The sequence below is a fragment of the Cygnus atratus genome, chromosome 6 (assembly GCF_013377495.2).
Source record: "Cygnus atratus isolate AKBS03 ecotype Queensland, Australia chromosome 6, CAtr_DNAZoo_HiC_assembly, whole genome shotgun sequence".
Taxonomy (NCBI): Eukaryota; Metazoa; Chordata; class Aves; order Anseriformes; family Anatidae; genus Cygnus; species Cygnus atratus.
Window position 1 is genome coordinate 13,064,260 of NC_066367.1, and position 27,719 is coordinate 13,091,978.

A 27,719-nucleotide genomic window follows, 5' to 3' on the forward strand; every position below is an offset into this window, starting at 1 on the left:
AGCAAGCCACGATCCTTCTAAGGGAGATGTGCATTTCCTGTAAAGCACAGGATCAAGGAAACCTTTGTTTTGCCCTTGACTGTGTGGTAGAACCTTTGTGTATTTTTAATCAGGTCTTCAGGCCTCATTTTACCCTCTTCTGAAATGACTGAGAACAACAATACAGAGGCATGGTCTTTGTGGGGCTGGGCAGCTGAAATGACCCATCCTGGCAAAGGGCTTTGAGATCCCTGTGCAGTGTGAGAGCAGAGTATCCCAGGGTGACTGATCTGGTAGAACTCTTACATCTCAATGCTGACTTCTGTTTGGGAGTCAGCGTCATTTTCAGGCCTATAGGAAAAATTTCCACTGCTACTGGAAAGGCATAAATCACACTGGAGAACATTCCTGCCTGCCCATTGTCTCCATTGTTCTAGTTTAATGGCATAGTTGGCCACTACATAAACTAAACCATCTCTTTTAATATTGCTATTTCATCTTGGTTCCAGTCACAGTGTAACACATTTCTTAAGTGCTTATAGTACATCATGCCTCTTGAGAATAACTTGCAGAAATGGTTGACTTCCAAGAACAGCCACATGTGTACTGCAGCGTATTTCAGACTCTGAGCACCAGTCCATTTACCCATGCAGGCACTCCACTTGCTCCATGTGCTGAAAGCAAGCTCTTTTCACACTGTAGAAGGAGATGGAGAAAGAGAAAGTCAAACTGGAAACTGCTGCCTGTATTGTTTTGTGATTCCTTAATTGCAGAATCTGTTATAAATGATTAGTTCTTGATGTTATGAAAGTGTGGAGCCCTGCAATCCATGTTGCAAACGTTAAACAGCTGATTTTGTGTGTGATTTTTGTGTGTGGCAGGTGCTTTTGAAATAGGGTACATAGTTTTCAGCAATGCACAATCATAATGTGGGTATTAACTAGAAAATGCCTTCTTTTATTTGTTTGGGATGTTTTAACCTTCACACCCCCCAACACACCCATGTCTTTATATCCTATTAAATAGGCAGTGAATAGACTTCAGTAGGTTACATAAAAATTGTGATATATAGCAAGTCTGCAATGCGATACTTCCACGTGGAAATGGCAGAAGGTCTTCAGTACAATGCAGTAATTTCACACTTAAGCTTTCCCAGGTGGGGGAACAATATATTTTTTTTGTGGATAATGTCATATTTTTGAGGCCTTGCCAAATGACTTTCCACTGAGAAGCATCGTCTCCATTCTGCACTGGGACACGTTATAGGGAAGCAAGAAGGAAGCTGTTTGACTCTGTAGCTGCACATGCACAACCGTGATTGCAATTGTTCTTATAAAACAAAGGGGTTTTGCTCACTGGCTGAGCAACATTGGCATTCAGTATGTGAAGTGTAATAGTATACCTCACACCAAGTTTGTCACATCCTTCAGAGGGGAAAAAACACTGGAGGATATTGATCGTCACACTCAAAATGTCATAAAAAATCATTTGTGGGTATTGTAATTGGTGGGAGTTTTCCTATTTGATGGTAAAGCTGAATTCTGGAGAGTTAATAAAGTGTTTTCAAGAGTGGTGCTAAGTCCCTCTTATTTTCCTCTCTGTTTCTCGACTCTCAGGTGCCTCCTGCCCATTCTCATACGTATTCATCTACAACACCCTACTACTTCCAAACTCCCGGCATTGCTCACGAGCTGTGAGTGGCCATTTCTGTGGTTTCTTTCAGCTTCAAGTCGCAGGGATAGCCCATCTCTGAATTCCTCCTCCCCACAGGTCTTCTTTGTACTGTGCGTGACTGCTTCTGACATGGTCCAGACGAGTCTGGATTCACTTGTACTGCCGGGTTCAGCTGATTCTGCAGCAAACAAAACAAACCTGCCAGGGAAAGAGCCTCCCTTCCTCCTAAATGTTACTGGGTAGAGAACAGGTTTGGAGCATAGATCTTACAAAGGTATATTCCCCAGCTTGATGCTGGTGTATTTGAGACCATCCCAGTTTTCTTCTCTTGACTTCAATCTCAATAGGCAGTACATGTGTTTGAGTGTCAAGAGTTTGGTACTCTCTCGGCTGTGTCTCCTTCCCAGCGTTGCCACTTTGAGTTCAAAAATCGCGTGCCTTGTTCCCAAAACACTGAGATGGTTTTTAAAGTCACAGACCTTTGTTAAGGCTTTTATGTCCTTTCTACCTTTCTTGTTTCCAAGCCACTGAAGGGTAGTCTTGTTGTCCTTTATTCTTAAAAACAAAAAAGATGGGCTTTCCAGCAGTTACTTGATTCCAGCAGCATTAAGAAAGTGCTGCTATTGTATAAGCTGGAGAGCTGGCTGGAGTATGGAGGTGTGTGCACATGTCAGAAGGAGCCCGCTCGTCCCTGTGCCAGCCGGGCTGTGTTTGCACCCCTGGCCTGGCAGCAGCTGGTGAGGACGGCTGCGTGTCCGCTCGCGTTGGGGCTGCCTGGCGCAGCAGGGGCCACGTCTCTGTTCCCTGCTGAGAGGAAATCACCTCAGCCTTTGTGCTCCAGGGCAGTGAGACAGCTTGGATTGCATCAGGACCTTTCCAAGCCTTTCCTTCTCGGCTCTTCGGTCACGAGATTGGCCGGTAGCTCTTCCTTTCACCTGCTGGTGCTGTGAGGATCGGTGTCGGGGGCTCGGGACCTAGGGCAGGGGGACAGGCAGTGCCCCAGGCCTGGGCCATGGGGGCAGGCCCTGAAAGCGCAGGACGGCTCCCACCCTGGGTGCCCTCCATGGGTGCGGGGTTGGCTCTGTGAAATAATGAAAATAAAGAGCCAAAAGGTGAGCTTGAACTCCTTCCTGAGGTCTGCCTTGCCTTTGAGACAGCCTGTGTGTAGCACAACTTTGACCCCATCTCTGAGTTTATAGAAAATGGGTCAAACAGGGTGTAGAAAACTCGGTCAGGAAGTCCAGGATTTATTTATTTTTAATGGTTTTTACTGTGTTGGCAGAGTGCTCTGATGCTCTTAATTGTTTTCAAGCAGGTACCCTCTCTCTCTTTGTTCTCACACATGAAGGATCCTTTCCAATTCAGAGCGATTCTGCTCAGTGCAACTGTGCATTCCTCACACGTGTTGTTGTTTAGAGAACCATTAAGATGCATGTGGTATACTTTACAATGTACACTAAAGAGTCTGAGTCACTTAAGCATAAACAGCGTATTAATGCTTGCTGAAGGTCCTGCAGACATACGCATTTAAGTGTCATAATGGTTTTGAACACGGGGCTTATAGACCGTGTCTGACATGTCCTAATCCTGTTGGTTATTTCCCAGTGCTGTGGACCTGCGTGGAAAGCTAGGGCTTAAATCATACGGAGGGTGTCAACAGCTCCTGCTCGGCAAGGGGTAGAGAAATAGCTGGTGACAGAGGTGAGCTTGGGAGACAATGTGATTGACGGGGGGGCACACAAAGGAGAAGGACACCGGCTTGTGAGAGGCTTTTCTGCGAGGTTCCAATTAGTGTCCTGATTTACAAATCCTGCCCTTAAATCTGCAGCCTCCCAAGGTCAGTTTTAAAGGGACGTGGCATAGGGTTGACGTTTGACTGTGATGAAGGTTTGTAAATCAACATGTTCTGACAGAAACTGCAATCAGTGGAATTATCTCCATCTATATAATTAAAAGAAACAAAACAAGACATAAACAGGGTTTGCGTTTTTTGGACGGGATCATCTTGCCCACCTGCTGTCTGTGCAGCTCTTGCACTGCAGCGTTCTTCCCGTGCATCTGAAATAAAGCAAAGTGAGAGCAACTGTTTGGACTGTGCGATGAGGAAAAGGCATGTGGCATGACAAGTAAATTAGATTTGAAAAATGCTTTCACTACTAATAGGCTACTATGCTGCTAGGCATTTGGTTTTAATCCCGATTTTTCAGTGGGCAAACTTCGTTCTCAAGCATAAGGAGAGCTCTTGGGTTTGCAAACGTTTGCGATTTGTACCCCTTGCTGACTTGTCTTGACTCCAGCCCAGGAGGGGAACCGCCATCGTGCCGAGTCGCTTTGTGCTGCTGGGGATGAAGTAGGGGCCTGCCTTTAATTGCCTGCCGTTATTCTCCACCAGGGCTGGATGGAAAACAAAGGTTCCAGTGAGCAAAGGCCACAGTGAAAGTGTTCGGTAGGTGGAAGAGTGGAAGAGGAGAGAGCTGCTCCTGTCTGCCTGCTTTTTATACTCAAAATGGACATTGGCCACATCGCAGCTCTTAGGTGTGCTGTGAGAGACCCAGGTTTGGATCACTTTCCTGCTTGATTTCAGGTCTGTCCTTCTAGATTACATCTTGGGCGTGTGAAACTTTAGTTGATTGTGTGGTGCTTCCAAAATCAATACATTCCAATAAAACACTTTAGATTAAACAAAAATGATTTTTTTTTTTTGACTTGAGATTTTTTAGTAGAAATGTTTCAACCAGGTCTGTTTTCTAGAGGCTTCCCTCAGGGCCGGGCCTTGTTTCTGGTGTGAGAGACTTGGTTTGACTAGCACCTTTGCCTTTGTTGTCCTGCGTCCCTAAAGCTTGATTCATTTTCCCCAGCAAGTATCAGTTTGGCTAGCAAAAGATACTTAGACTCATTGCAGCCCGTGACTCTGTCAACTTGTGAGCACTGCAGCCACAACACCTCATGGTGCCGTAAGTAATATCTGACCACTTCTGGTCCGTAACCCAGGGGCTGCTCTCCCTCCCCACGCAAGTCTGGCAAGGCGTGCAGGTGCATGAGATGCATAAGAGCAGTGCATTCACGTGCCTCCATCGGCTCCTCACAGCTGCTGGTCGCTTTTCTCCCTCCTCAGCTCCGCTTGTCCGGGACCGCTCACAAACACTGCTGGCGAGGTGCCGTGCCATCGTCTTGGTGAGGAATCTGTGCTCGCCCTGCCTTGGCACCTCTGGCCCACGTCTGGCTCTGAGGTGCCTCGTGTCCCAGGGTGCAGGGTGAGGTGGGTGGCTTGGGGGCTTTCATCTTTACCTGTGGCTGCACAGTGCTTTAAAGGGTGACAGCTCCGCAGAGCTCGCTGCCTGCTTTGAACCAGTGAAAATAATCCTTCATAATCCTGGTTTGGGTGTTGTGTTTTTTTTTCTTTTCTTTTGGCTTCCCATGTCAGTCTGGAAAATTTATGCTGCTCTGAAGGAAACATTCCACTCATCTGCAAGCTACTACAGCTGCTGTGTGAGTAATAAAGTATGAAAGGGAGGAAGGGAGAAGGGAGAAGAAAGATGGGACCTGGTGTTTCATATGGAAAGCATCAGGCCAGAAGTGGCTTTGTTTCCGACACGTGGACAGTGGAGAGGCTGCATTTGCTGCTCAATGGAAAATCTGTGCCAGTGAAAAGAAACCTCCCTCATTAGTGAGTGACTAGATCAGATGGGGAGGAACTTCAGTGTCTCTAGCTTTTATTTTTAAATTTGTCTGCATTTCAAAATAATAAGGGAGAAACAAGGGCACTGGACTGACTGACAGAGATTACAACCAGTTTGAGCAGAATAGCTCTTTTCCGTCTCCATCTGAGATGCTCTCCCAGCCACAGACAGCCCTCCCCCAGCTGTTCATAAACTGTGCCAGCACCTCCAAATAGTTGTGAACATCTGAGAGTTGCTGTACATCAGGGAAGGTGCATGTTGTTTTTATTTGGTTTTGGTTTGTGATCTTTTGGGATAGTATAATAGTGTGTTTGTAGGCTTTCCTGCACAATCAAGGAAAACAGAAGCTTGCTTTTGGTGTTGAGAAAGGTGCTTCTGATGTAACCAGAAGCCTCTGAGTGTTGTGGCTTTAAGAAACACATGAAAGCAGGGGGGTTGCAGTCAAATATTGGGAGGAAGGGGTGTTTCTGTCTGGTCAGACCAGAGGAAGGAGGCACTTAGAGTGTCAGAGGTCTCTGCTATCTTGAAAGACGAGGTAGATTGCTGTAGATTGTAAAGTGCTGACATGACCCAGTGAAAGGGATTGTAAGGTGCTTCTGTTGCGACTCTGAGAATTTCAGGGTAAGTGAATGTCACCTGGTGTAGTACAAGCACAGCCTAGGGTGGTTTCCACCTACATATCTTAGGAAAACCTGATCATCCAAGAGTTGAGTGCCTGTTCAACAGGACACTGAGTGGTTACCCTAGGTTGAAGACTCCTCTTCACTGGGACTGTCTTACATGGATTATCTCCATGTAGTGAGAGCTAGATCAGCTGCAAGGCCTTGAAATTTGGCATTTGGTTTGAGCAATCTGTGTCTCTCGTCAGATGTACTACTGTGATAAAATGGGAGTTTCTTTCTGCTTTCCATTTCTTTATGTTTAAGTGGAAAAGATCAAGGAAACCTTTGATATCCATTTCTGAACTGGTTTTTCTCTCTGTAAAAGGGAAGAATAGCATCCCCATCACACGGGGAAGTGCAGATCAGTCAGTGAGTCAGATCCTGGGCTGATGCAGACTGATGCAGATCTGCCAAAGTCACAGTGGTGATATGCGGATTTACGCTGGCCCAGTGTCTACAAAGTCACTTGACACCTTAGAGGAGAATGGTCTATACAAATCCCAAATATTGTCAGGATGTGGAATAAATACCAGGATGTGGGCAAAAAGCAGCACACCCATTTTAATGATTTGATTAAAACAATATTGCTGCTCTATGGCTCTCATAAATGTGCTTCCAATGGTGTCAGGGGAGGAGATGGTCTCAAGTGCTGTAATGAGAGGGTGCATTTTTTAAAATGTTGCGCAATAGGCTGCTAAGTCGTGCTCTGACCATATCGGCTTAGTTCTGTTTTGTAGTGAGCATGGCCTGACGCATTGTATAAATGTCGTTTCTCCCCCCACCTTCAGCTAATAAATAATGGAAACTCTACCGGAAATAAATTTTCTTTCCATGAAAGAGTGGGAGGTCTTGAGTGGCTCCCTATAAAACAAAGGATGTAGCATGGTTTGTTTGCTTTGGTTTTTCAAATAAAGAAAACGTGGGGGTGGGAAGGGAAGAGATGTTTCTAAGCTCTAAACGTGCTCTGTGCAACGCTGCAAGGTAGTGTGGGCACTGCTTCCCCCAGAACCGTGGATACCCACCCACCTGTGAAACGAAGACAGATGAGAGAGGTCTCTGAGCAGTCTCAGTGCACAGGAAGACAGAAGGATCCTGCTCCAGTTTACCCTCAGGCTTTCATATTCAGCAGTGGAAACCAACCTGAAAGTGGGTGTAACTGAGCGTCTGGAGGAGCCTTTTGTGCAATTCCATGGGCAGTTTCTTCCAGGGGTCAGATAAATGAGCAGAATGGTCTTTTTGACCTTAAAATCAGCTTCTGTAAGTAAATCCACTTCAAGGCCTTCTTGTAAACGTGAGTCTGGGCTGAAGGAAGGCCCCGTGTGTGCCCGTTTCTAGAACCCATCACGCATGTGCACTGTGCCAGGTCGGAGGAGAGGCCGGGTTTGTGGAGCTGGCGGCTTCCTCCCGGCTGGCTGGAATCTGAAGCAAAGCTGTGTCATCTTGTGTCGTGTCATGGACAGCCTCTGGGGCCGGAGTCTGACTGCAGCTTGGCCTCTGAGGTTGAGAAGGGTCGCAGGAGAGCCTCTGTTCAGCAGGGGGATGTGACTGGCTAATTTCGAAGGCAAATGAGGTTTGAGAGCAGGGTGCACATGATGAAAAGGCATTTGCAGCCACTGCCTTCATCCAGCAACAATAAACTGTGCATATAAGCAGATCTGGTCCAGTGCTAATGTCTGAATTTCTGAATTGCTAATTAGCAGTTCTGCTAATTCAGAAATTGCTAATTCAGAAATTAGCACAGAGAAAAAAATGCTGTTAGATCATCAAATTCTTTTGCTCAGGTGCCATTTCTTACTGTATGCCTCAGTGGAGCCTTCTGCTCTCATTGGAAATCCACCTAGCACGAGGCCCTGGAAGCCTTGAAAACATGTGCTAAAACCTCATTAAGGGGAAGAATATCTAAAAGCTTTTTTTTTTTTTTTTTCTTACCTGAATCTAATTCCTCACACTCCTGTATTCTCTCTTTTCTTTATGAGGACCTCCATTGCTTTGTTTGAGTTTATCCAATTCATAGCTGCATAATGTGATGCTTTTTCCCATCTTTATTAACTCTTTCAAGGATTTGTATCTAACTGTGAAACGAGACCCCTGCTCATTGACTGAAGATTATAATACTGACTGTGGAGCAGACATGATAAATAGGAACAAATGTGCATGTCCCTTTCAATTTTGTCATACTTTCCATCTTCATGTTCCCTCCAGTTTTCCTATATATCAGATGCTAAGAATGTATCCCCAAAACCACAGTGGTCTTCTCTGTGTTTTATCTGCTCAAGGTCTCTTTTCAGCCTGACTGTATCTCTGCTTTGTATTTAGTGTGCATGCTGTGTTGCTATTTTTTCCATAAATGCATTAATTTGTCTTTCTTCGAATTCAGTCTCAAGGATTTATTTCCTGCCCCTGTGTGGATTTCTTTATATACTGCCTCTCTCTGCTGGCATGACAAAAAAACTTTAGCATTTACTCCTTAAGCCCTTTTCCCTGCTTTTCTTCACAATGAAAGCTTTTTATCAGTTTCCTTAGTTTTCTGATTTGTTTTTATTAAGCATGTTTTTATACTGGGGACTGTGATCCATCAAAGTAAACGGAAACAAAAAAATGAGGCCAAGTTTTTGTTTGTTTGCTTAAGGAAACAGATCAGAACTTAAGTGGGATGAAGTCAAAACGGCGCTGATGATTTGGTGTGATGGTAGCTGACTCAGAATCAGCTGGCTGTTGACAGCAGGTAGTGGAAAACCTCAGCATTTGAGGAGTCTAAAAACAAATACAGCCACGGGGCTGAAAATTGCATGGTGATAGTAGTGATGGGAAGAGTAGTGTTGCTGTGAGTTGCTGTCCTTTGTTCAGAAAACAGCATCCATGTGCTGCTGCCTGTTGAAGACCGAAGTTTTTCTTCATCACAGCTCACTTGAAACAGTGCCTTGAATTTCCATGCCCACCCAGCACACCTCTGTCCTTCCCTTCAGCACCCTTGTGCAGATGCCACAGCAGAGGAAGGATGCCGGCGTCGGTGCGTGGGGAGCTTGGAAGGCACCATTGGGAGCATAAATCCTGCTAGCTGTTGATGTGGGCTAGCCCTGCGAAGCCGTGGATGTGTTTCTGGGCTCTGTTTACCACTAAGAACCATTCCAGCATTTCCCCGGGCTCGCTGCACCGCCCCGAAGCCTGCAACACGGGAGCCTGGAACGGCACCGGCACCGTTTCCACCTCTCCCTGTGGCCGTGTTGCTGAGTCAGTGCTGGGCAGGCAGCTCGGCGTCGTCCCAAGGCTGCTGGAAGCGATGGAAATAATTTCCCGGGATCCAAGCGGGTTCTGGACCAGGCCCAAGAGAGGCAGGACCGGTACGTCCTGGCCCCGCTGCCTTGCAGGAGGATTTGAGGAAGCCGCTAGCGTAAGGCAGAGGAGCCTGCCTGAGCTGGGGGCAGGCGTTCCCTGCTGTGAACTGCGGGACTCGGTGTGAGCTTGGTTGGTCAGCCTGCACGCTGCACCCTCCTGCTCTGCTTGTCTGCTTTGCTGCCTTTAACCATCGCCGCTCCTTTGAGGTGGCTTGGGCTGCTTGCAAGAGGAGGCTTGCAAAGGAATAGTCTCCTGGTGTTTCGGAAGATGCGTCGTCCCCTTTCCTTCCTGCGCAGGAGGAAAGCTGCTTGCCCCATGCGGTGTCTGCTGGGGTTGTAGCAAAATAGTGGGGCCTCACTAAATAGTAATGAGCTGCACAGCTGGTTGAGGGCGGCAGAGCTGTGCTGGTTTATACTGGGTTGTGCCTCTGTGAAAACTGTTCACAAAAACTGTAGTCTTTTCCTCTATATTCAGCAAGCCTTTAAGAGAGATTGTCTTTGAAGAGCTTCAGGCAATACAAAGTAACATCGTAATCAATGCTGCTGCTAGCCTGGCCAAAGAAATAAAATCATCCTGTGGGGTAGTAACCATTTTTTTTCTTTCCAGAAGTGCACATACCAGGTGTACAAAACTGGGTCTCTGGTCGTGTGTGGGAATTAGCAGCTTTCTCAAGCACAGATGTGGTAGCAAACAGTGCACAGGTCCTGCTGTGAGCATCTTTTAGGCATGTTTGTGTGGAGCGCAAGGACTATAAAGAAATGTGTTCTGTACAATGTGCTGTTGCAGATGTTCTCGCAGACCGGCATGTAAAAAGCTAAATGTTTTACCAAAAATTAGGGAGTAAAAATGAAGGAAGGACCTGCTACAATGAGGTACCACGTAGCATCATCCTTATGACTTGATGGTGTGATTGCACTCAGTGGCCCACATTGTGGGTATATTCTTCAATTTAATAGCTTCCTGGTGGAGCTGAAAACAGAGGGATATGCAGAAAATCTGCTCTCCATCCAGGCACTAATCAATACAAAAGTCTAAGTTCAGAGATAAAATATGAATAAGAAAACGTTGGTAAAGCGGTACTCCTTGTGCGTACCTGTATTTCAATACTAGGGAACAACAGTGAGGAAGGACTTTCTCCTTTAACCACTGTGCCAGTGGATTTGTGTAGTCTGGGGCAGCAAAATTCCCTAGCTGTGCCCTGGCGAGTCAGAGACCTGACACCTGCAGTCTTGCAAGTCTTGCAAAGTTGCCTTTTTGAGGCTCAGATTTTCCAAGAGCAGTGACAGAGCTGTTTCAGCAGAGCAAAATACATATACTTTCATCCAACACCCAGTGTTTTAGAGCATTCAGATGTCTGATGTGATGGCCGAGCTTTGGACAAACAGGATGCTTCACAGCCGCTGCCCATGGAGAGCAGGGAGCTGTAGCGTGCCTGTTTTACAGGCTGGGAATCTGGGACACCCCAGTGCTCAGTTTTCACAGAGAGGGAGCCGAGAGCGGAGCCTGAAAAGGATACCCGTTCCCTGATCTCCATTTTAATTAAATTCTTTTTGCAATTGTCTTCCCTGGCAGTTTAACTGGTGGAATGTGGTCTAGCAGAGGAATTTTTGGCTGCAGATTTGACAGGAGTATTTTTCTGGGCCAGATCCTCGCTCAGTGTAAATGCAGATAACTCCACTAGCTACGATTACAGCACTAGCGATTTACTCCTCCCTCTGAGAATCTGGCCCTGGTTTGCAGACAGTGGGCAGTGTCATATAATTTGTTCTTTTTAATTTTAGTCTGTCTAGACACTTTTACAGCACCCCTTTCTGAGAGAACTCGGTGCCAGCAGCTCTGGAGCAGCACCGCACTTCTCTGGTGAGAGGAGCTTGGTAAACACAGTGTGGAGACAGTGCGGGGTGCTCAGGCTCAGCATTTCACCTTCCTTCTGTAGGATTTGGCTTTGGTCTTCGTGCTTTTGTGTTGGAGAGGTGGCAGAGGGGAATCATGGAAGGATTTCTCCCCTATGGAGGGGGAGTGAGTCTGTCATTCCCCTTCCTCCTTTTTCTTTTTATTCTACGTCCAAGTTGAGTGCTGGAGAAAGACATCTGGTGCAGATGCAGCAGTTCTGGGGTGGTTTTTCTTTCCAGCAGTAGATGAAACCTTCTTTCTGTGGGCAAGAAGGCCTTTCTCCTGGCTTTAAAGGCCATTTGCTGGTCCTCCATGCATCACCTGGGGCGGTGCAGGGCAGACCGCAGGCTCCTCGTGCGGCAGGCACAGGGCCCGGCTTCGACAAGAGCCTCACATGCGCTGGCCGTGGTTAAGCAGATGATTAGCTAGGACTGTTTTTCTTCCCCTTCCATTCTCCTGCCAATTCCTGAGCTACTCGGCGGGATTGTCTGTAAACTCTGTTTGCGAGGAGCCAAACAGAAGGGCCACGGCTCTGACCGGGGCTTGGCAGCAGTAGCAATATATATATATATGTATATACACCCTTTTACTACCATCCCTTCTGTGTGAATCCAAATCCACTTAGCTCAACCCCTAATCCTCGTAATATTTTTACAAGATTTGCTATTCATAAAGTCCCACCTTCTGCAGTCACATTATTGTTAACTGCCTGCATTTATGTGCCTGTCCCCAGCCCACAAAAGGAAGGGGCTTCATGGCTGCAGAAAGAAAGCCTGAAGGCAGAGATCCTAAAGCAATTAGAAGCAAAATCTCTTCAAAAAAAACCAGCACATAATGCACATGATATTTATGGGTTTCCACCTGAGCTTGATCAATACTAATGAAGCAGAGCTCTCCCAAAAAAGCAGCTTGCACGGGAATGGGGAAGAGATTCTTTGTGCAGCCTGAGGATATGGAGAGACACAGCTCCCCTGTGAGCTGCTGCAGGAGTTTGCACCCCTTCCCCCACGCTCGGCAGAGCCTGGAACATACGACTGGCCACGTGCAAGGTATCGCAGTGTTAATAACGCTGCTGTATTGATCAAATTGGGCTGCTTTGTCCCCAGGGACATCTGGGGGGATTTGTTCAGGCTCTTAAGGCTGTGCCTCGTAAAGAGTGTTTTCCAGTCCTTTCACTAGGCGACGGGTGTGCTGTGCTTTTTGTCCCAGGCAGCAGGAGCGATGCTTTCAAAAGATTTCATGGTGTCCCACCACCTACTGCCTCTATCTTTTCTGCTCTCACGGCTTCCACCTTATTCCCACGCAGAACTGGCCGTGTCTCAAGCTTAATGTGCAGCAAGGTCCGATTTTCTGCCCTTGGAGAGCTCCTCAAGGCTGTAAGCGCCGCTGGCTGCTGGAATGTGGATAAACACAGGGTTACGGGAACAGGAGAGGCTTCCTCTTTGCTTAGAAAGTGAGCAAAACATTGGTAAGAAAGCGGTGGAGAAGGAAAACATGTGCAGGGTGGTTTTGTTTCCCTCCCTCCGCCTCCAGGCTGATATTCATGACCTTGTTAAAAAGATCGGTCTGCTTCAGAGACTGCACGTGGTCATTTTTAAGTGTAGGGAGAAACCAAATGTGGCTTTTATTTTTCCATCTGATAAATTGCCAATTGCAGGTTTTACTTACAGAACACTCTGAGTAGTCTGAGGAGAACACGATCACCTTGATATTATATTTATGAGTAAAAATGGTATGAGGCAAAGAAAGCTCTTAGCTTGCATGTAAAGACGACTTTTAATGCAGTTTTTGCTTCCAGGAGTGCATTGTTGGTTGTGGTGGGGAAGGGACACATTAGCAGTCTTCGCAGGAGGACTGAAATGCCTCGGGGGACGCTCAGAGGCTTGCAGGGTCAATTTGACTTCATGCTTCTTTGACAGATGTTGCGCGCTCGGCGCTGCAGTGATGGGAGATCTGCGGAACAGGGATACCTGTGGTCTTGACAGGGAAGGGTTAGAGATGTAAAATGGAGGAAATCCCGCTAAGCCTTGCTCTTGTGATGGGGAGCACTATTTGGGATGTTCATGCTGCCCTCTGGAACATGTCCGCGTGTTGCTAATTGCTGTGTTGACTTCTGCAGGGACGGAGGATGGCAGCAGTCAGGAGTCGTGCCTGAAATATTGTTCTCTGAACATGTAGGCTGCCGGCAGCACCAGCTAGAGCTAAAGCAGCGCATTTTGGGCCTGTTTCTTTCCCTTTCTGAGTCTTGGTTCCTGGACTGCTGGGGCTGAAGCAGATCCCTCTAGCAGCTACCAGCACCAGGGACTTTGGCTCTCGCTTCGGCTCTGATATCATTGCAACTGCCTGGGAAGCGGAGCCGGTGGGAGGAGAAGCGGCAGAGGGCTCCCAAGGAATGTTCCCCACGAGGCAGAGGCTCGGCCTGCGGTCTCTTGTGCTGCTCCTCCTTGCCCAGCATAAAGGTTACCTTTGTATGTTTATAACCAAAATAAAATTGCAGCTCCTGAAAGCTGTAATTTGTACTTGGGGGAACATAATGTTTGTGTTTAGCTGTTGCAGGGATTCTGCCATAGCAGAGTGACACAAGTCTGAAAGTGTTTGGGCTGACGATAGCTGGCAACAGACCCCGCCTTTGGGGGCTACTAAAAACAGCTTTACTTGAGCAATACTGGAGATAAACAGAATGACAGGGAGAATTGGTTGTACCACGAGGAAGAGGACGCTGCTGCTGCAGCAGGAGAGGCTGTCGTTGTTCAGTGGCAGAGCACGTGTTCCTGCTCTTCCCCCTCCCACAGCGCCAGCCAAGGGAGCCTGGCCGTGGTCTTCCAGGCCATGACAGTGGAGACTTCCATCCCATCTCCGAAAGACAATAGAGGGAAGGTGGGGTATGCGGCCAGCACACAAAAGCAGGTGTATTGCAGGAGGCTTAAATAGATGTGAAGAAGGAAAATCAGGGAAAAGAGGACACTTAAGGTAAACTAACTGATTTTTTTAAATGTCTGAGTGGGAAATAAGCCAGATAACATCCACTGTTGGGATTATAATGACTACAATGTGTTTTCTCTTTTCCTTGTTGGTAAACGGGTTATGTTTGTTTCCTTTCTGAAGATGGGTGAGGGACCAGCGCTCCCTGCAGCGTGTTTGGTACTGAGTTGGAGCCATGTGTGGTGGCTTAGTCAGTAAGGCTCCGGTGCTGCGAACGTGTCATCTTCCAGTTCCCAGCATCATCAGCAGAGCCTTTTTTGTCTTGGACAAAGGCACAGTGTCGGGTTTCATCCGACTTACTCTAATGGGATACTTGAGGATGGGGCTGGGAAGCCAAAGGCCACATAAGGGCCTCTCAGCAGAGTGGCTGCTGGAAGCCTTGTGGCATTGTCAGCAGAGAGATGCCGGATGCTCTCAGCTCCAGAAGGTCGTGCTGAGTGTTGTGCTCAGGGACATACCTGGAATTAATCTGGGAACTCTCCCAATTAATTTGAGGGGGACAGGTGCCAGCAAAAACTTGAGACAGGGTCTGGCGGTCTTGCACAGTATTCTGCGATACGTTCCCAGGGAAGTTTTGCCAGGAGAAAGAGTAGGTTTAAGAGAGAGCATGAAAAGGGGCAGTGCCTTGCCTTGCCAGCTAAGCTCCTGCCAAAGTGAAGAGTGTTGCTGAGGAGATGCAGCGTGAAGGAACAAGGGAAGGAGAAGGCGCTGGTGGGAGAATAGAGACTGAGAAGAAGAGCCTCTGGGAGGTCTTTGTGTCAGACAGCTGCTTTGTCACAGCACCCAGCCTCTGCTTTTCACCAGCCTGCTTGCGGTAACACAGTACCACCCTCTGGGACTTGCGGTACTGTAAGTCTCTGCAGACTTGGGATTCGGCAGGTATCCATACAGGGCATTTCTGTGAAGGGTGTCATGATGGCTTATGGTATATTAGATCCTGTAACGAACTACAAAGTCTCACAGGAAAGTCTTGAATTGACCATGGCTGCTTGGATGCTGGGAAGTTGTTTTATCTTCCAGGAATACCAAGACATTGCATTCCTTCTAGGCTATTTTCTGGCTGCTACTGCTATTAATAACTTTGTCCTGAAATAGCACTTTCATATTGCAGCATATTAAAATCCATAACAACTGGGTGGGTGTCCACAGTCAACAGACTGAAGAAAGCGAGCCAGAACAAGAGCCTTGCTGGTGTAAGTCGGCTCACAGAGGTGTGCTGGCTCTCAGCAGCCACTGATCGGACCTGCTGAGCTTTGCCAAGTCCACAAACAGCAGGGCTCTTGGTGGCATCTCCCGGCTGTCCAACCCGTGCTGCAGCTGCTAGCCCTACGGCCTGCTGCAAACCTCTCTGACGCAGGTATGGTCTCCTTCCTTCCGCAGGGAGGAAGCAGAGCCTGCTCTAGGTCTGACAGCGCACCTTGAGTTGCTGATGATATCCACAAAAGGCCCTGCCATGTCTCCTTTTTGTTTCATCTGATGCATTTTGGCGATGCAGATCTCCTCAGATGCCTGTGGGCAGCTGCCTGTGTTGCTGCTGAGTGGATAGGCCAATGCTGGCAGGCTCTTTTCCAATGTGCTCCAGCAAATTGCCTTAAAAGAGAACTGTGCTGCTTTTATCAGGGTGTGTGGCAGCCCAAGTGCACTGCCTGTGAGATTTGAGGCTGGTTCTAAGTCCCTGATGGCTAAAGTTTTGGAACAAATGCCTTGGTAGTGCAGTGTAGAAAATAAAAGCAATGGAAAAACACCCTTGGCGGTGATGGAGCACCCTTTAGAGGGCACCTGCTTTTGAGTGAGAGGCAAGTTTACCTGCAGTGGGATGTTCAAGCGTGAAGACTGTTGTTTCTGCACACTGATGATGAAAACTCTGGTACAGAAGTGGTAGTAACCAGTTTGTGAGTACCTCCAAATACACTGCTGGCCAAATTAAGAAGGAGAGAGAGAAAAAAAAAACAACAAGCATCAGGATGTCTGAAGATGGTGGTGTTTTTAAATTCTTCCCATTTTTCCATTTGGGTCACATTGTTCCTAATAAAGTAGACAAGATTTGTAATATAAAATAACCGTCTCCAGCCGTCAAAGAACATGTCAAATTCTGCTTCACGTAAGCCAGAGTTAAATGGCGCTAATCAAGAGCAGAATTTCATGGAGTTTGAGTGTTGGCAAGGTCCTCAGCTGATGTAAACAGGAACAATGAAATCAGTGCTGCTCTGTGCTGATTTACCCCAGCTGAGAATCCGGTTGTGCTTCCATCCCTTTTTTTCTGGTCTGAGGTTTTTTCTCAGTGTGACAGTGAAACTCGAGGCTGCTGTCTTCTCTTTTCCTTGCCCAGACTGGCATATTTATCACAGCAGCACATGCATCTTCTTGTTCTTGTAAGATAACACATTGCCCAAATGATTTAAAAAAAAGAAAAAAGCAACAAATGGCTTTTTGTAAAAGTGATCGAACAGTTGCTGTGCTCCCATTAAAAGTTTAAATTTTTGCCAAGCAGCCCACTGCTCCCTGCATGGCTTGAGGCAGACTTTGGTCCTATATGTTTATTATGGTTTAGAAGTGCTTTAGTATGCTCTTTTATTCTTTTATTCTTTTTTTGTTCTGACCTTATTCTACAACATATTCCCCTCCTTCAGCCTGCTTCCTGTTTCCCAGACAGGTCCCCACCTCTTCCTCCCTGCAGCCAAAAATAATACAAAAGGGAACAGACAAAAGGTTTTTTGAGCCATGAGATGTGATAGTGAATGGGCATCATGTGCAGAGTAGATTCAGTAGTCCCAGCAGACACATACTGATCATACAAAGTTAAGGTGAGGAATGGCACGTATTTGGGTTAGGAATTCAATGTTATGCACACTCTTGTTTAATATGCTTTTAGGTCAGAGCAGAGGTGACTCACAACCCAGAAATCCCTCTTACGAAATGTACCGTATATCGAGTGTAGCGATGACACCTCTTCTTCAGATTTGACTTAATTGTGAAGAATTGTGCTTGTGAATATGTTGTTGCTTGAGCCTGTGTACACATTTGTGTCAGCTGCTGAGGAGGAAATGTTAAGCTATCTGTGATGTTAATGAAACATCTCTAACTAGTACATTTTTTCATTCATGATCCAATCCAGAGTAATTACAAGGGATCCAGTTCTGCTGTGTAACCCAACCGTAATACTTCATAGGGATGAATCTTAATTGAGGATCAAGACCTAAAATATTGCTCTACTTTGTACGTTTCACAGCCGTCAGCATTTGCTTTTGCATATCCATTTCCTGTGAGAAGTTTACCACACTCTGGGGCATGCTTTGAACCTGATCCTTTGATTTCAGTGGGAGCTAGAACTGGCAATTCAAGGAGCTAATTGTCCCGTTTTGCTATTTATAATGCTAAATTAAAGCTGCTTCCAAACGGGACAGCAACAGGTTAAGTACATACTTGATGAAGTTTAGAGGAAAGTTAGCAGTGAGGGACACTAGCCAACTCACTCAAAGCCATCCAAGGTTGTTATACAAATAAATGATCTCTTCAGAAAGATTTTGAAACACTCTTAGGTTATTCTTTATTCTATTCTATTACATTATTATTATAATTTCTCAAATGGTTTTTGTATGGCTACCTGTGGTGTGGACTGCATGGCAGCAGACAGTGCATGCGCTGATGTGTAAGCACACATGGGTTTTATCGTATTTTGATACTAGCACAATGGACTGCCTCCACTTTTGAATTCTTGATTTGGCCGTCCTTAATCCTTTGCTGATGCTATTTTTTTGCTGTTGTGACTGGTTGCAGATATTTTTTTTCTATCTTTATTAAACAGTCAAAAAACAATAAAAGCTCTCCAAAGCCCTGGTTGAGTGTTTGCAGATTTCTTTCATCCATTTTTTTATCTAGATGCCTATCAAATTCAGCCATGCTTAGCTGCAGTCCTTTGTTCAGTCTCTCACAACCAGCACACTGAAACTCTCTATGCTTAGAGCCCAAATACCACAGATTTTTAGTGAACAAATATAGTTTGTCCATTTCCAAAAATAATTGTTAGATACGATTTATTTCATTGTCACTGAGTTTGGCAACAGATCTTGATTCTGACTCCTTGGGTAGAGTTACAGGTTACTCTGTCTGAGACATTTGTTTCACTACCCATTTATGCTGGTGAAAATCACTAATTTATGGCAAAAGTGGGTTTGATCCTTTGAGCTTCAGAGGCCGATCAAAGCCTTTGATAACCCTGGTTACACCATGCCCCAGAGCAACAGGAAAATGGCTTGTGTTTATGTGGAGGTGGTGATTCTGCTCTGTCAGTAAATCTGCAGACTTTTTACATTAAACTGTATCTTTACCGAATGTGGTTGAGGCTTCTGACTTCAGCATCTTTTATGTGCTGAAGAAAAAGGCTGTGAAGAACATGCAGGGAGAAGGCTGTCTGGGTCGTGATATGGCAGCATTCTTTGGGAGTGCTTTTGTGCATGAATAATAGTGAATGGCTTGGTTTGGCTAAATACATTTCCTTAAAAGTTGGTTATTTGTGCTGACACCAAGAGGAAAAAATGGACGTGGGTCATAATTATGTTGAAGAATTTTGCAAACAGAGCCTTGGGTCGTGCATAGCATATTCACCAGAAATCACAGAGTTCAGAGGCTTGCCTGGCCCAGACTCTGCTGGCTGCTGAGACTCAGCCAGTGTTAGAGAGGACGAGCCTGTCAGCTCGAGCATATGGTGAAGTTACCACAGGAAAACCAGGCTTTGCGTGTCAGCTGATCTTTGCTGACCATGTGTGTGCCTGCTTTTTGCTCTTGGCAAGAGCCTGTTGGGTAGCTGAGTGTATAGTTAACTTGGGTTTGCCTTGTATATATGGGGGAACGTGCATGCAGATATTTGCCGTGAGTTAGCTGTCAGCAAGTGGCTTACTGTTGTACCTGGTTTTAGCTGTCTTTTTCTTAATGAACTATATAACGTGGGTAGGATGTGCCGGCACATTACTAGGAGCTTTGTCTTAAATCCTTTGCAATAGAAATTATTTGCTATTGCCTGCCTGAAACTTTTTCTTACTGCTCATTCATTTCAGACTGCGGTTTCCCCATTTTCCCAAGTGTATTTAGCAAAACTACTTATTTTAATACTAAAATTCCGTTTATTTTATGCTGTCCCAAATGTTAAGCTTCTGATGTGCTGCAGCTTTTGACAACTAGCAACTGCCCAGTAAAGGTTGCCAAGAGGAAAAGCTGTAGGTTTTGGCAGCTGGCTGGGAACAGATGACAATCTTGGAATAGATGGACAAGAATATTGGGGTTTGTTGTTGTTCAGGAAGTAATGAAGGATTTCGGCAGTGGGAGGAAGATACATCTTTCAAGCCTTGCTTTAGGGTTAAGGACAAAAATGGCATGACATTCCAGGGAAGGCAGGTGAGTTTTGAACCTCTTACTCCTCTGAACGTCAGGGCTGCCCCACAGTATCGTGTTCCATATCTGGAAACCAAAATGCAAGTGGCGCTGTAGCTCAGAGCTTTTGCTGTCCTGCTGAAGAATGGCAGACTGACACCAGATGCTGGACTTGGAAGCAACCCATCGTAGTTTGGTCTGAGTGAACCATGGTGACACTCACCTTAGAATGATTCTTTTGGGGTGCTTTCAGGTTGGGGAAATTTTCTCTTCCTTTGTAATCTTGAGACTTTCACAGTTATGTTACGGATGAGGCCCCTTTTTTATGTGCCAGTGGAAAGTGATGGGGTCATGATGGAGGTTGGAATTTCACCTCAGCTATTGCATGTATAATTCTGCTTCGCTCATTTCAGTTTTGCTGCTCAGAGAATCCTTTCAAGTATTGTAAACAGAGCTGGTAGATCAGACCTGCTTGTCAACCACATTTGACATTTTCATTCTCTGTCACAGCCTGATCTAAGTATCCAACTTCTTAATTAGGTTTTGGATAACTTCCAAGATCGGTGCTTGATGTCCCATTTTATCTGCAGTAAAATGGCACTTAGAAGTAACTAGCACTTCCAGATAAGAACTTCCCGATGTCTGCTGGAAAAATTCAAAATCAAGATGTTATAAAATACTTCAGCATCAATAAAACAGAGAAACCCACTGAACATGTTGATTAGGTGTCTTCCCCAGCTGACCTCAAATCATTTTAAGTGCTGGGGCTTTGTTTTACCCTTGACAGAACTTTGCTGTCACCACGCTGTTCTGTCTTTAGCTCTGCAAAATGCCCAGGAGGTTGAGTACTGTAAAGACTTTCTGCTGGCTGCAGTTAGGTGAGTGCTAACCTCTGCTGAGAATGGTACATGTGTCATGTCTTACTCTCAGAGGCATACACTGTGTTTCTCTTCTGCCGTATTTCCTAACAAGTAGAGCAGTGTTGCAGTTGTTGTCATGAAGTGTCTGAAGGATCTGGTCTTGCATGTGGAAGTGTCATGGTGGATTCTACTGCTCTACACGCCCCAGAGGCCTGAGGAGGGGAATGAAGAGATGCCATGGGTTGAAGGTGTGTAGGCAGGAGACACACAATATTTTTATTAGGTGATGAAAATGTACCTCTTCTTGGAAAGTGAATATTTTTGCAATTGTATCCAAAACTGAAAAATCCACATGCCAGACTGCCATCCTTTGCTAGCTGGCTTTCTGCAAGTACATGGGGTTTAGCAAAGTCATACGCTATTATTTGTCAGCCATGAATCATCATTTCTTTTAACTGGCTAAATTGAGGCGCAAGGTGCAAAGAGCACGACCCTTTTAGTCAGGGCAGATGGGTTGAAGTGGTTGGGTCACTTTTTATCCCTAGCCTGCAAAAACAGCTTGACAGCGGTCAGCAGTCTTACATATCGTCTTCCTGTGTCCCTGAAGGGAGCCATCTTCCTCTTCCCATTACATTTTTTGAGGCCGTTGTCATTGCAAATCCTGTGAGCACTGGGTGAGAAAGTTTAATGCCCATCAAGTTACCCGCAACGTATCAACCTACAGCACAGTAGGACTTAGTTTGAATGTGGTGTTTATTACATCTGTTACTTCAGTCTCCCCCTCTCTTGCATGAGTGTCTGAGGAGAAACTGGACATCCGGAAGAGTTAACGATCATGACAGGAGCACCTCACTCCTGTCTTTGGTAACCTTGGGCCGCTTTCCTCCCAGGCCGGTGGTGGAAGCAGAAGATGTACAGAGGTTCCACAGTGTCTGAATCTTGCCATGTGCGTTCATATCTCTGTGGGCAGTTGTCAACATCCTGCTGCTCCCACACAAAATTGTTAGGTTTTGCTGCACTCACTGGCAGATGACTTTGTGGGAGTGGAGACCAAAGAACCTCTTGACGGCCCATAGGGCTGGAACGGAGGCCTTGGTGGTCTCAGCCTGAGTGGTTTCACCAGCTCAGAGCTCAAGACAAGGGGGTGAGCTTACTTGGCCTAAAAATCACAGGTCTTGCCAGGACAGGAGTGAAGAAAACAAGCTGTTTTCCAAACGCTGCCTCGCCGCTCCCTGGGTGATTTGGGCCAGAGTGAGGGGAAGGTCACGTAAGGTACTTGGCACATGCCAGGGAGCACATATGGGGAAAGAAGCTTTGTTCCTGCCTGCCATCCCTGCCCTCGGCCACGGCAGCAGCAGGTAGGGCCCTAGCGGGGAACACAGGAGGGGCTGTGGCCTTAACCCTCATCGGGCTTTGTCTGCCATGCAGCTGAGCCGGAGGCCCTTTCTGGCTCGGCGTTGCCAGGCTTTTCCCCCCTGTTGACTTAGTGGAGGGATTGAGGGGGGCGGGAGGGAGGGACTTCATTGTATTGTTTCTTTTCCTTTGAGTTGTTTTTTTTTTTCCCCCCCTCTATGGGGAGATGGGCTTGATCCACTGGTTTAGGATTTCTGAGGCAGAAGGCAAGGCATGACCAGCTGGTGTCTTGAAATAGCACAGGTGCAATGGCTGCGGGAGGGGGGAGCCAGGAATAATTACAGGTTTCTGAAGCATCAGGCTTTGCCTGAAAAGGGCTCATCGAGAAACTGCTCTTTATGGAAAATTAATGGTGAAGCTGGAAAAACTGTCAGGCCTACTATTGTTGTCATTGGGGTAGTTATGCCTTAAAGCAGCAGCACCTCCCGCTTGCCTCCACGGGCGCGTGGAGCCAGAGTGCAGCTTTCTGGTCCCAGCCATTGAAATCTCTTGTCACTGTCATCACATTTAATGGCCTTGAGTCCCTCTCTCTCTTTTTCCCTTTCTATCCCTAATTTGTGATTATGCTCACTCATCACTTTGGAAGCCTTTTATTTATTAGGTCCCTAGACCTGTTTCTGCCCCACTGGATGAAGGCTAAGTGAGCCAGAAAGCCCAAATTACACAATGTGGGGAATTCAAAAGCATCACCTCTTTTGGTACACTTGTGGGCGTCAATCCTGAAAGATTGTGGGGCACATTTGGAAGGCTGCCCCTAAAGCCTGTTAGGATTCACATAGGGAGAGACCAGATCCCCAGCTAAAGCCATTCCCCGGTTGCAGAACTGCCCTTTAAGCAGCAGCCAGGCTTTTTGTGTCTGTGAGAGCAGCTCTCCCTTGTTACTGTGAGCAGCCCCAGCACGGTGGCTTTCTGCCGTGCTGGTACCAAGGTTTCTGCTTGGGAGCAGTGTGAGCAGGGTCAGTAGGTGCTGGTCCCCTGGGGACAGCACTGGGGCTGTCTGTTCCCTTCTCAGGAGCCTGTTCAGATGGACCTTCAGGGGAGAGGAGACTCGTAAATAAAGCTGAAAGCCTTGTCCCCTGTCCCTGCCCCCAGAAGGAAGTCCTTGGTACTGGGTTAAGGTGGGCTCAGGGCGAAAAGCTTCTCCTGCAGTCACACAAGCTGGCAAGGTCAGTTAACAGCAGCATGCGGTGCTGTGACACTCTGCTGGGAAGATTAGTGCTGGTTCCCGTTGTTCCCAGCTTTCTGCTGCCTGCAGGAAGCGGGGAAGCCCTGGGGGCAGCCTGGCGGACATGTGGGCCGGTTGCATTGTTGCAGCAGGAAATAGGAACCCGTCCAGAAAAACCCAGCTGAAGGAGCGGTGGGTAAAGGAGGGAGCAGAAATAAACAGTTTCTCGTGACTCCTGGAGCAGGCTGCTGGAGAAATGAGCTGGCAGCCTCCAACAGGAGCCCCAGCAGCTGGCTGCAGCCCGCTGGTACCAGCTCCCAGGCACTGCTAGTGGGGCGTGCTGGAGATCTGATTTCTGTGGTTGTACCTCCCCTTGCTGAGTGTCAGGAGCACTAAAGCTTGATGACTTCATCTCCCATGTATTTGACAAAAACAGCTCTTCAGCGATCCCGTTTGTGGTAGGTGAAGAAGTGAAGAACTCTACTAAGTTAGGGTAGGCTGGTTGTATGGTGGTTTACTTAAGGCAAAGGTGCTGATTAGTAAGTGTCCCACCTGCAGGCACATCGCATGTACAGTGTCATGTCTGTGAAAATAACCCCCGTGTCTCACTTGCATATATTGCCATTTTATTGCTTTTTGTCCAAGTCCATCTCTACAGCTCAGATCTATAATCAGCTATTATTAAAAAACAAACCAAAAAGAAACAAACAAAAAACACAGATAGCAGTCTGACAGATTACTTTTGTAACTCTGGAAGCCATCTCACCCAATTGTATCTGCAAACAGCAGTGTAGCTTCCAGGCTACATTAACAGGAATAATCTTGAGTTACACGGTAGCTCCCAGAGAGCTGTGAATGGGGCCTCTTTACACTCTTATTGACGTTTGTACCCAGAAGACAGGAGTCTCCGTCTCACCTCCGGTGATAGGAAGTTTTTGTTTCTTGATCAGATGTTTGGCTTCCAGGTTGAGATGTAGTTGGACCATCAACTCCCGTAGGCTGCACTGAATATTTTTGCCTAAAGTCCCTTCTTTCATATCTCTAGAAGTGTTCTCTTAGGAGTAGTTTTTAGAAGTTTCTAAAAAATCTGAGTTAGAATGTGTGTTTTTCTAAGCCCTGTAAAATTGCAGTGATGGTATTAAACCAGCTATCCTTTTGGGCAGCGAGGAATGAAAAATAGCACTAATAAACTCCATTAAATGCTCTTGAAACTACAGCTAACCATTTTCTATAAATAATAAAAGTCTATAATGTTGGTTATGGAGAACACTGGGCAGTGTGAAGGTGCCTGGAGACTTTATTGGGCCTCCGTATATGAGCTCAGTGCACCTCATACAAGGTACATTCAAGTAATAGGCTCACCCCATCCTCGTGCTGATGAATGCATTTTTATGTGGCAGCTGCTTGCCTGCATCATCACCTACTTTTTAATAAGTTGTGTGAGTGTGCTGGTGTGCAAGTGTGGTGTCCTGTATACAGGAAATCCTGCTCGACCAGATGTGCCAAAAACCCTCTAAGAAAGGCATTAGGTCCCTTTTTTCTTATCACATCTTCTCTCAGCCCCTTCAACCAAGCTATGGTGTCACTGGAAAGTTTTCTGTCTCCTCCTTCTGTTTTAAAATGATATACTTCAGAATTATGCCATTCCAGGAATAGATTGAGCCCCAGCCAGCTACGCTGGGTTAAATATGCAGTTAAATTTAATGTTTGGAAAGAAAGAGGAGGAAAATATCTGGAGAGGTGACTTTTTGTTTTTATAAGGCCAGGAGACTGGGCAGATTGAGTAGTTGCATGTGGAGGTGACAGTTGGCCAGGTTACACTTAAAATTGGAAGGGGCCTGGTGTCCATGGGACAATGTGCAGATTTCCATGAAAATTTAGTGGATGCTTTGTTGTATCTTCACTTCTACCATAATATCTGCTACCGTACACAGATATTCCCATGCCCTGTCTCTGAGCAGCTTCAAACGAGTGCAAATCCCCATGTGTGCCAAAAAGTCACCATCTCGTAAGAAGGTGCTGGTGCGCATGAGTGTTGTCTCTGAATGGCTCTGGACCACGTTGTTCTCCTGCCCTAGGTGGGAGCTATGCTGTAATCTCTCTCTAACATCAGTTTCTTTCCCTCCCCTCTCCCTTCCCCTCCTGCAGACATGCCTCGAGTTGGAGCGATACCTTCAGACTGAACCACGGAAGATCTCCGAGAGCTTTGGTGAGGACTTAGACTGCTTCCTTCATGCCTCCTCAGCTCCAGATGCGGAGGACACTATCCGACGGCTGGACCCCATCCTTTTACCGGTGGAGACGAGTACGTGTGACAAAAGCTCCAACATGGACATTATCCTTTCACGGGACAAGCTGCTGTCTGAGACGTGCCTCAGCTTGCAGTCCACCAGCTCTTCCACAGAAGGCTACACAGCCGTCAACCAGGCCCAACTCAATGCAGTAACCTCGTTAACACCCCCTTCCTCTCCGGAGCTCAGCCGCCACCTTGTAAAAACCTCACAAACTCTCTCAGCAGTGGACGGCACGGTGACATTGAAACTGGTGGCCAAGAAAGCTTCACTCAGCTCCATGAAAGTGGGTGTAGCGGCAGCAACCACGGGGACAATAAAAAGTGGGCAAAGTGACAGTGAACAAGGAGGGCCAGGGGCGGAAGCGTCCCCAGAAAACAAGAAGAGGGTTCATCGCTGTCAATTTAATGGGTGCCGGAAGGTTTACACAAAGAGCTCCCACTTAAAGGCTCACCAGAGGACTCATACAGGTACTTGTGTAGGGTACTTCTCTCATCTTGTCCTCCTGCCACCTAATCGTAACCATCTCCTTTTATTCTCATTTAGAAAAGAAAAAAAAAAAAGCTCTTCCGAAAGTTCAAGCCTGTATCTGTGAAACAGGGCAATGGAAAAATATGGCAGGCCAGCAAATGTACCCCCTTTTCAACAGAACGGAGGAGTTCACTGCCTACCATTAATATGTTGAGCTTTCATGTGTCTTATGGGGCTTGGTGCAGAGTAATTTTAGGATACCTAAGGGTTGTAGATGTATCATTCATGTTAAAACTGTGGGCATGCCAATTTGGGTTTTCTGCACTCAGATCCCCAAGACAGCTTTAAAAATGTTAATTTTAGTCAAGTGTTAATTGCTTCAAATAGAAAATACCGTGGGTAGGTTTTTGCTGCCTTTTGTATGGGGGAAGGGAACAAGCACATTTCAGAACGGAGATGTGCAGTTTAGGAATAATGTTTGTGTGAGAGGGAGTGTGTGTGTAGATGCAGATGTGTACAATACAGATGCATGTACACTTGAGATCTCACTATTTCGGGCTATTCTGGTGACTAAATACAGCATGTGGTCAGGAGACTCTGTGCTGCCAATGCTACAAGAGCAAATTAATCAATGACATGGAGTTTGGATGGAATAGTGTGGATAGAAAGGGTATGGGATGTATGGAAAGATATCAGGCAGTTATTTTGGGTAGTATTGATTAATGTTGCATATAAGCTTTACTGTGTAAGCATCTTGAAGCGTACCAAATTGGCTGCAGTTTGGCTGTTCAGCATCCCTACTCTCCTGTCATTTGTTCATAGTCCCCAGTAGCTTTTCAGCTGGTATTCATTGGCAGTAATAGCTGTGCAGTTTGCTAGTGTTGCTGCTTTGTTCTAGGCTTCACATGTGATGAGAGATGATAAATTCCCATTAGCACTATCTTATCATGTGATTATTCTTGTTTCCAGAGGGATTGCTGTAATCAGTTTTCTCAATTTTACTGTAAAATGTGTGGTCTCTTACGATAACTGCACATTTAATTCACGATCTTATCATGCAGGCATATTCCTAGAAGCGAGGTTGTTCTTGCAAGGTAGAAAATAACATGTTGGACCAGTGCAGTAAATCAAACAAATGTGTGGGTTGTTAAGAGAGCTGCATCCATCATATACTAGGCAGCACTGTAAAAGTTACATGGTGTGAGGTATAAATCATGTTACGACATAAAAGGCCTTGGTTTTGATCTTTCAATATGGGCTTTCTAGTGCTTTTACTGGGGATAGCCGCCTTACCAGGAGTGACCTCACTTGTGATCCAGTGATTTGAAAGCCAATGGAAGTAGTGCAGTCATTTTAAAACCTGCAGTGATGTGGTCAGGAGACTCCTGTGCTGCCAATGCCACCGTGAGCTTAACCCACAGCAAAGCAGGCTCTGCTGTGGTGTCCAGGAGGACATCCCAGCCAAGGCCTTCCAGTGGGCAAAGGGGCTCCCATGAGGGCACAGCTCCAGGGTGTGAGTTGTTGATGCAATGGCCTTGACTGTTTGGATGTGACCCCTGTGTTCCTCCTCAAGCTGGAAGTGATGAGTCTTACACAGCTTTCTGAAGTTAGCCAAGGATGTGACATGTTCACCTAAAAGGGGTGAACGTGTGGAATTTTTTATGTTTTGGTCACCCAGTAGGTGTGAAGGGGGACAAGGAGTCCTGAGAGAGCTCTTGCAAATACAGCCGCTCTTGCAAGACCTCCACCATGGGAGTTCAAATCTTGCAAGATTTTGCATGCTTTTGAACCAAGTCTTAGGTCCAGCTGAATATTGTATCTTTCTGCTAGGTAACATCACCATGTCAAATACTGTGTTTTGCAATTAATTCATGACAAGAAACATTTCTCACTGGCACCGTGATACTTTTATTGAATAGCCTTAGTTGGTGCGTATGTGTGTGGTT

The 27,719-nt window shown here is 46.3% G+C and overlaps 1 protein-coding gene across 2 annotated transcripts in view; it reads left to right on the plus strand.

Annotated features, from left to right (window-relative positions):
* Positions 1 to 27,719, plus strand: part of KLF7 (KLF transcription factor 7) — a 55,351-nt gene that overhangs the window by 4,665 nt on the left and 22,967 nt on the right. For both annotated transcript variants that reach the window (XM_035568353.2, XM_035568345.2), the window contains exon 2: positions 25,160 to 25,772. In XM_035568353.2, the coding sequence (XP_035424246.1) occupies positions 25,160 to 25,772 (613 nt within the window). The remainder of the gene's footprint in view (positions 1 to 25,159; positions 25,773 to 27,719) is intronic.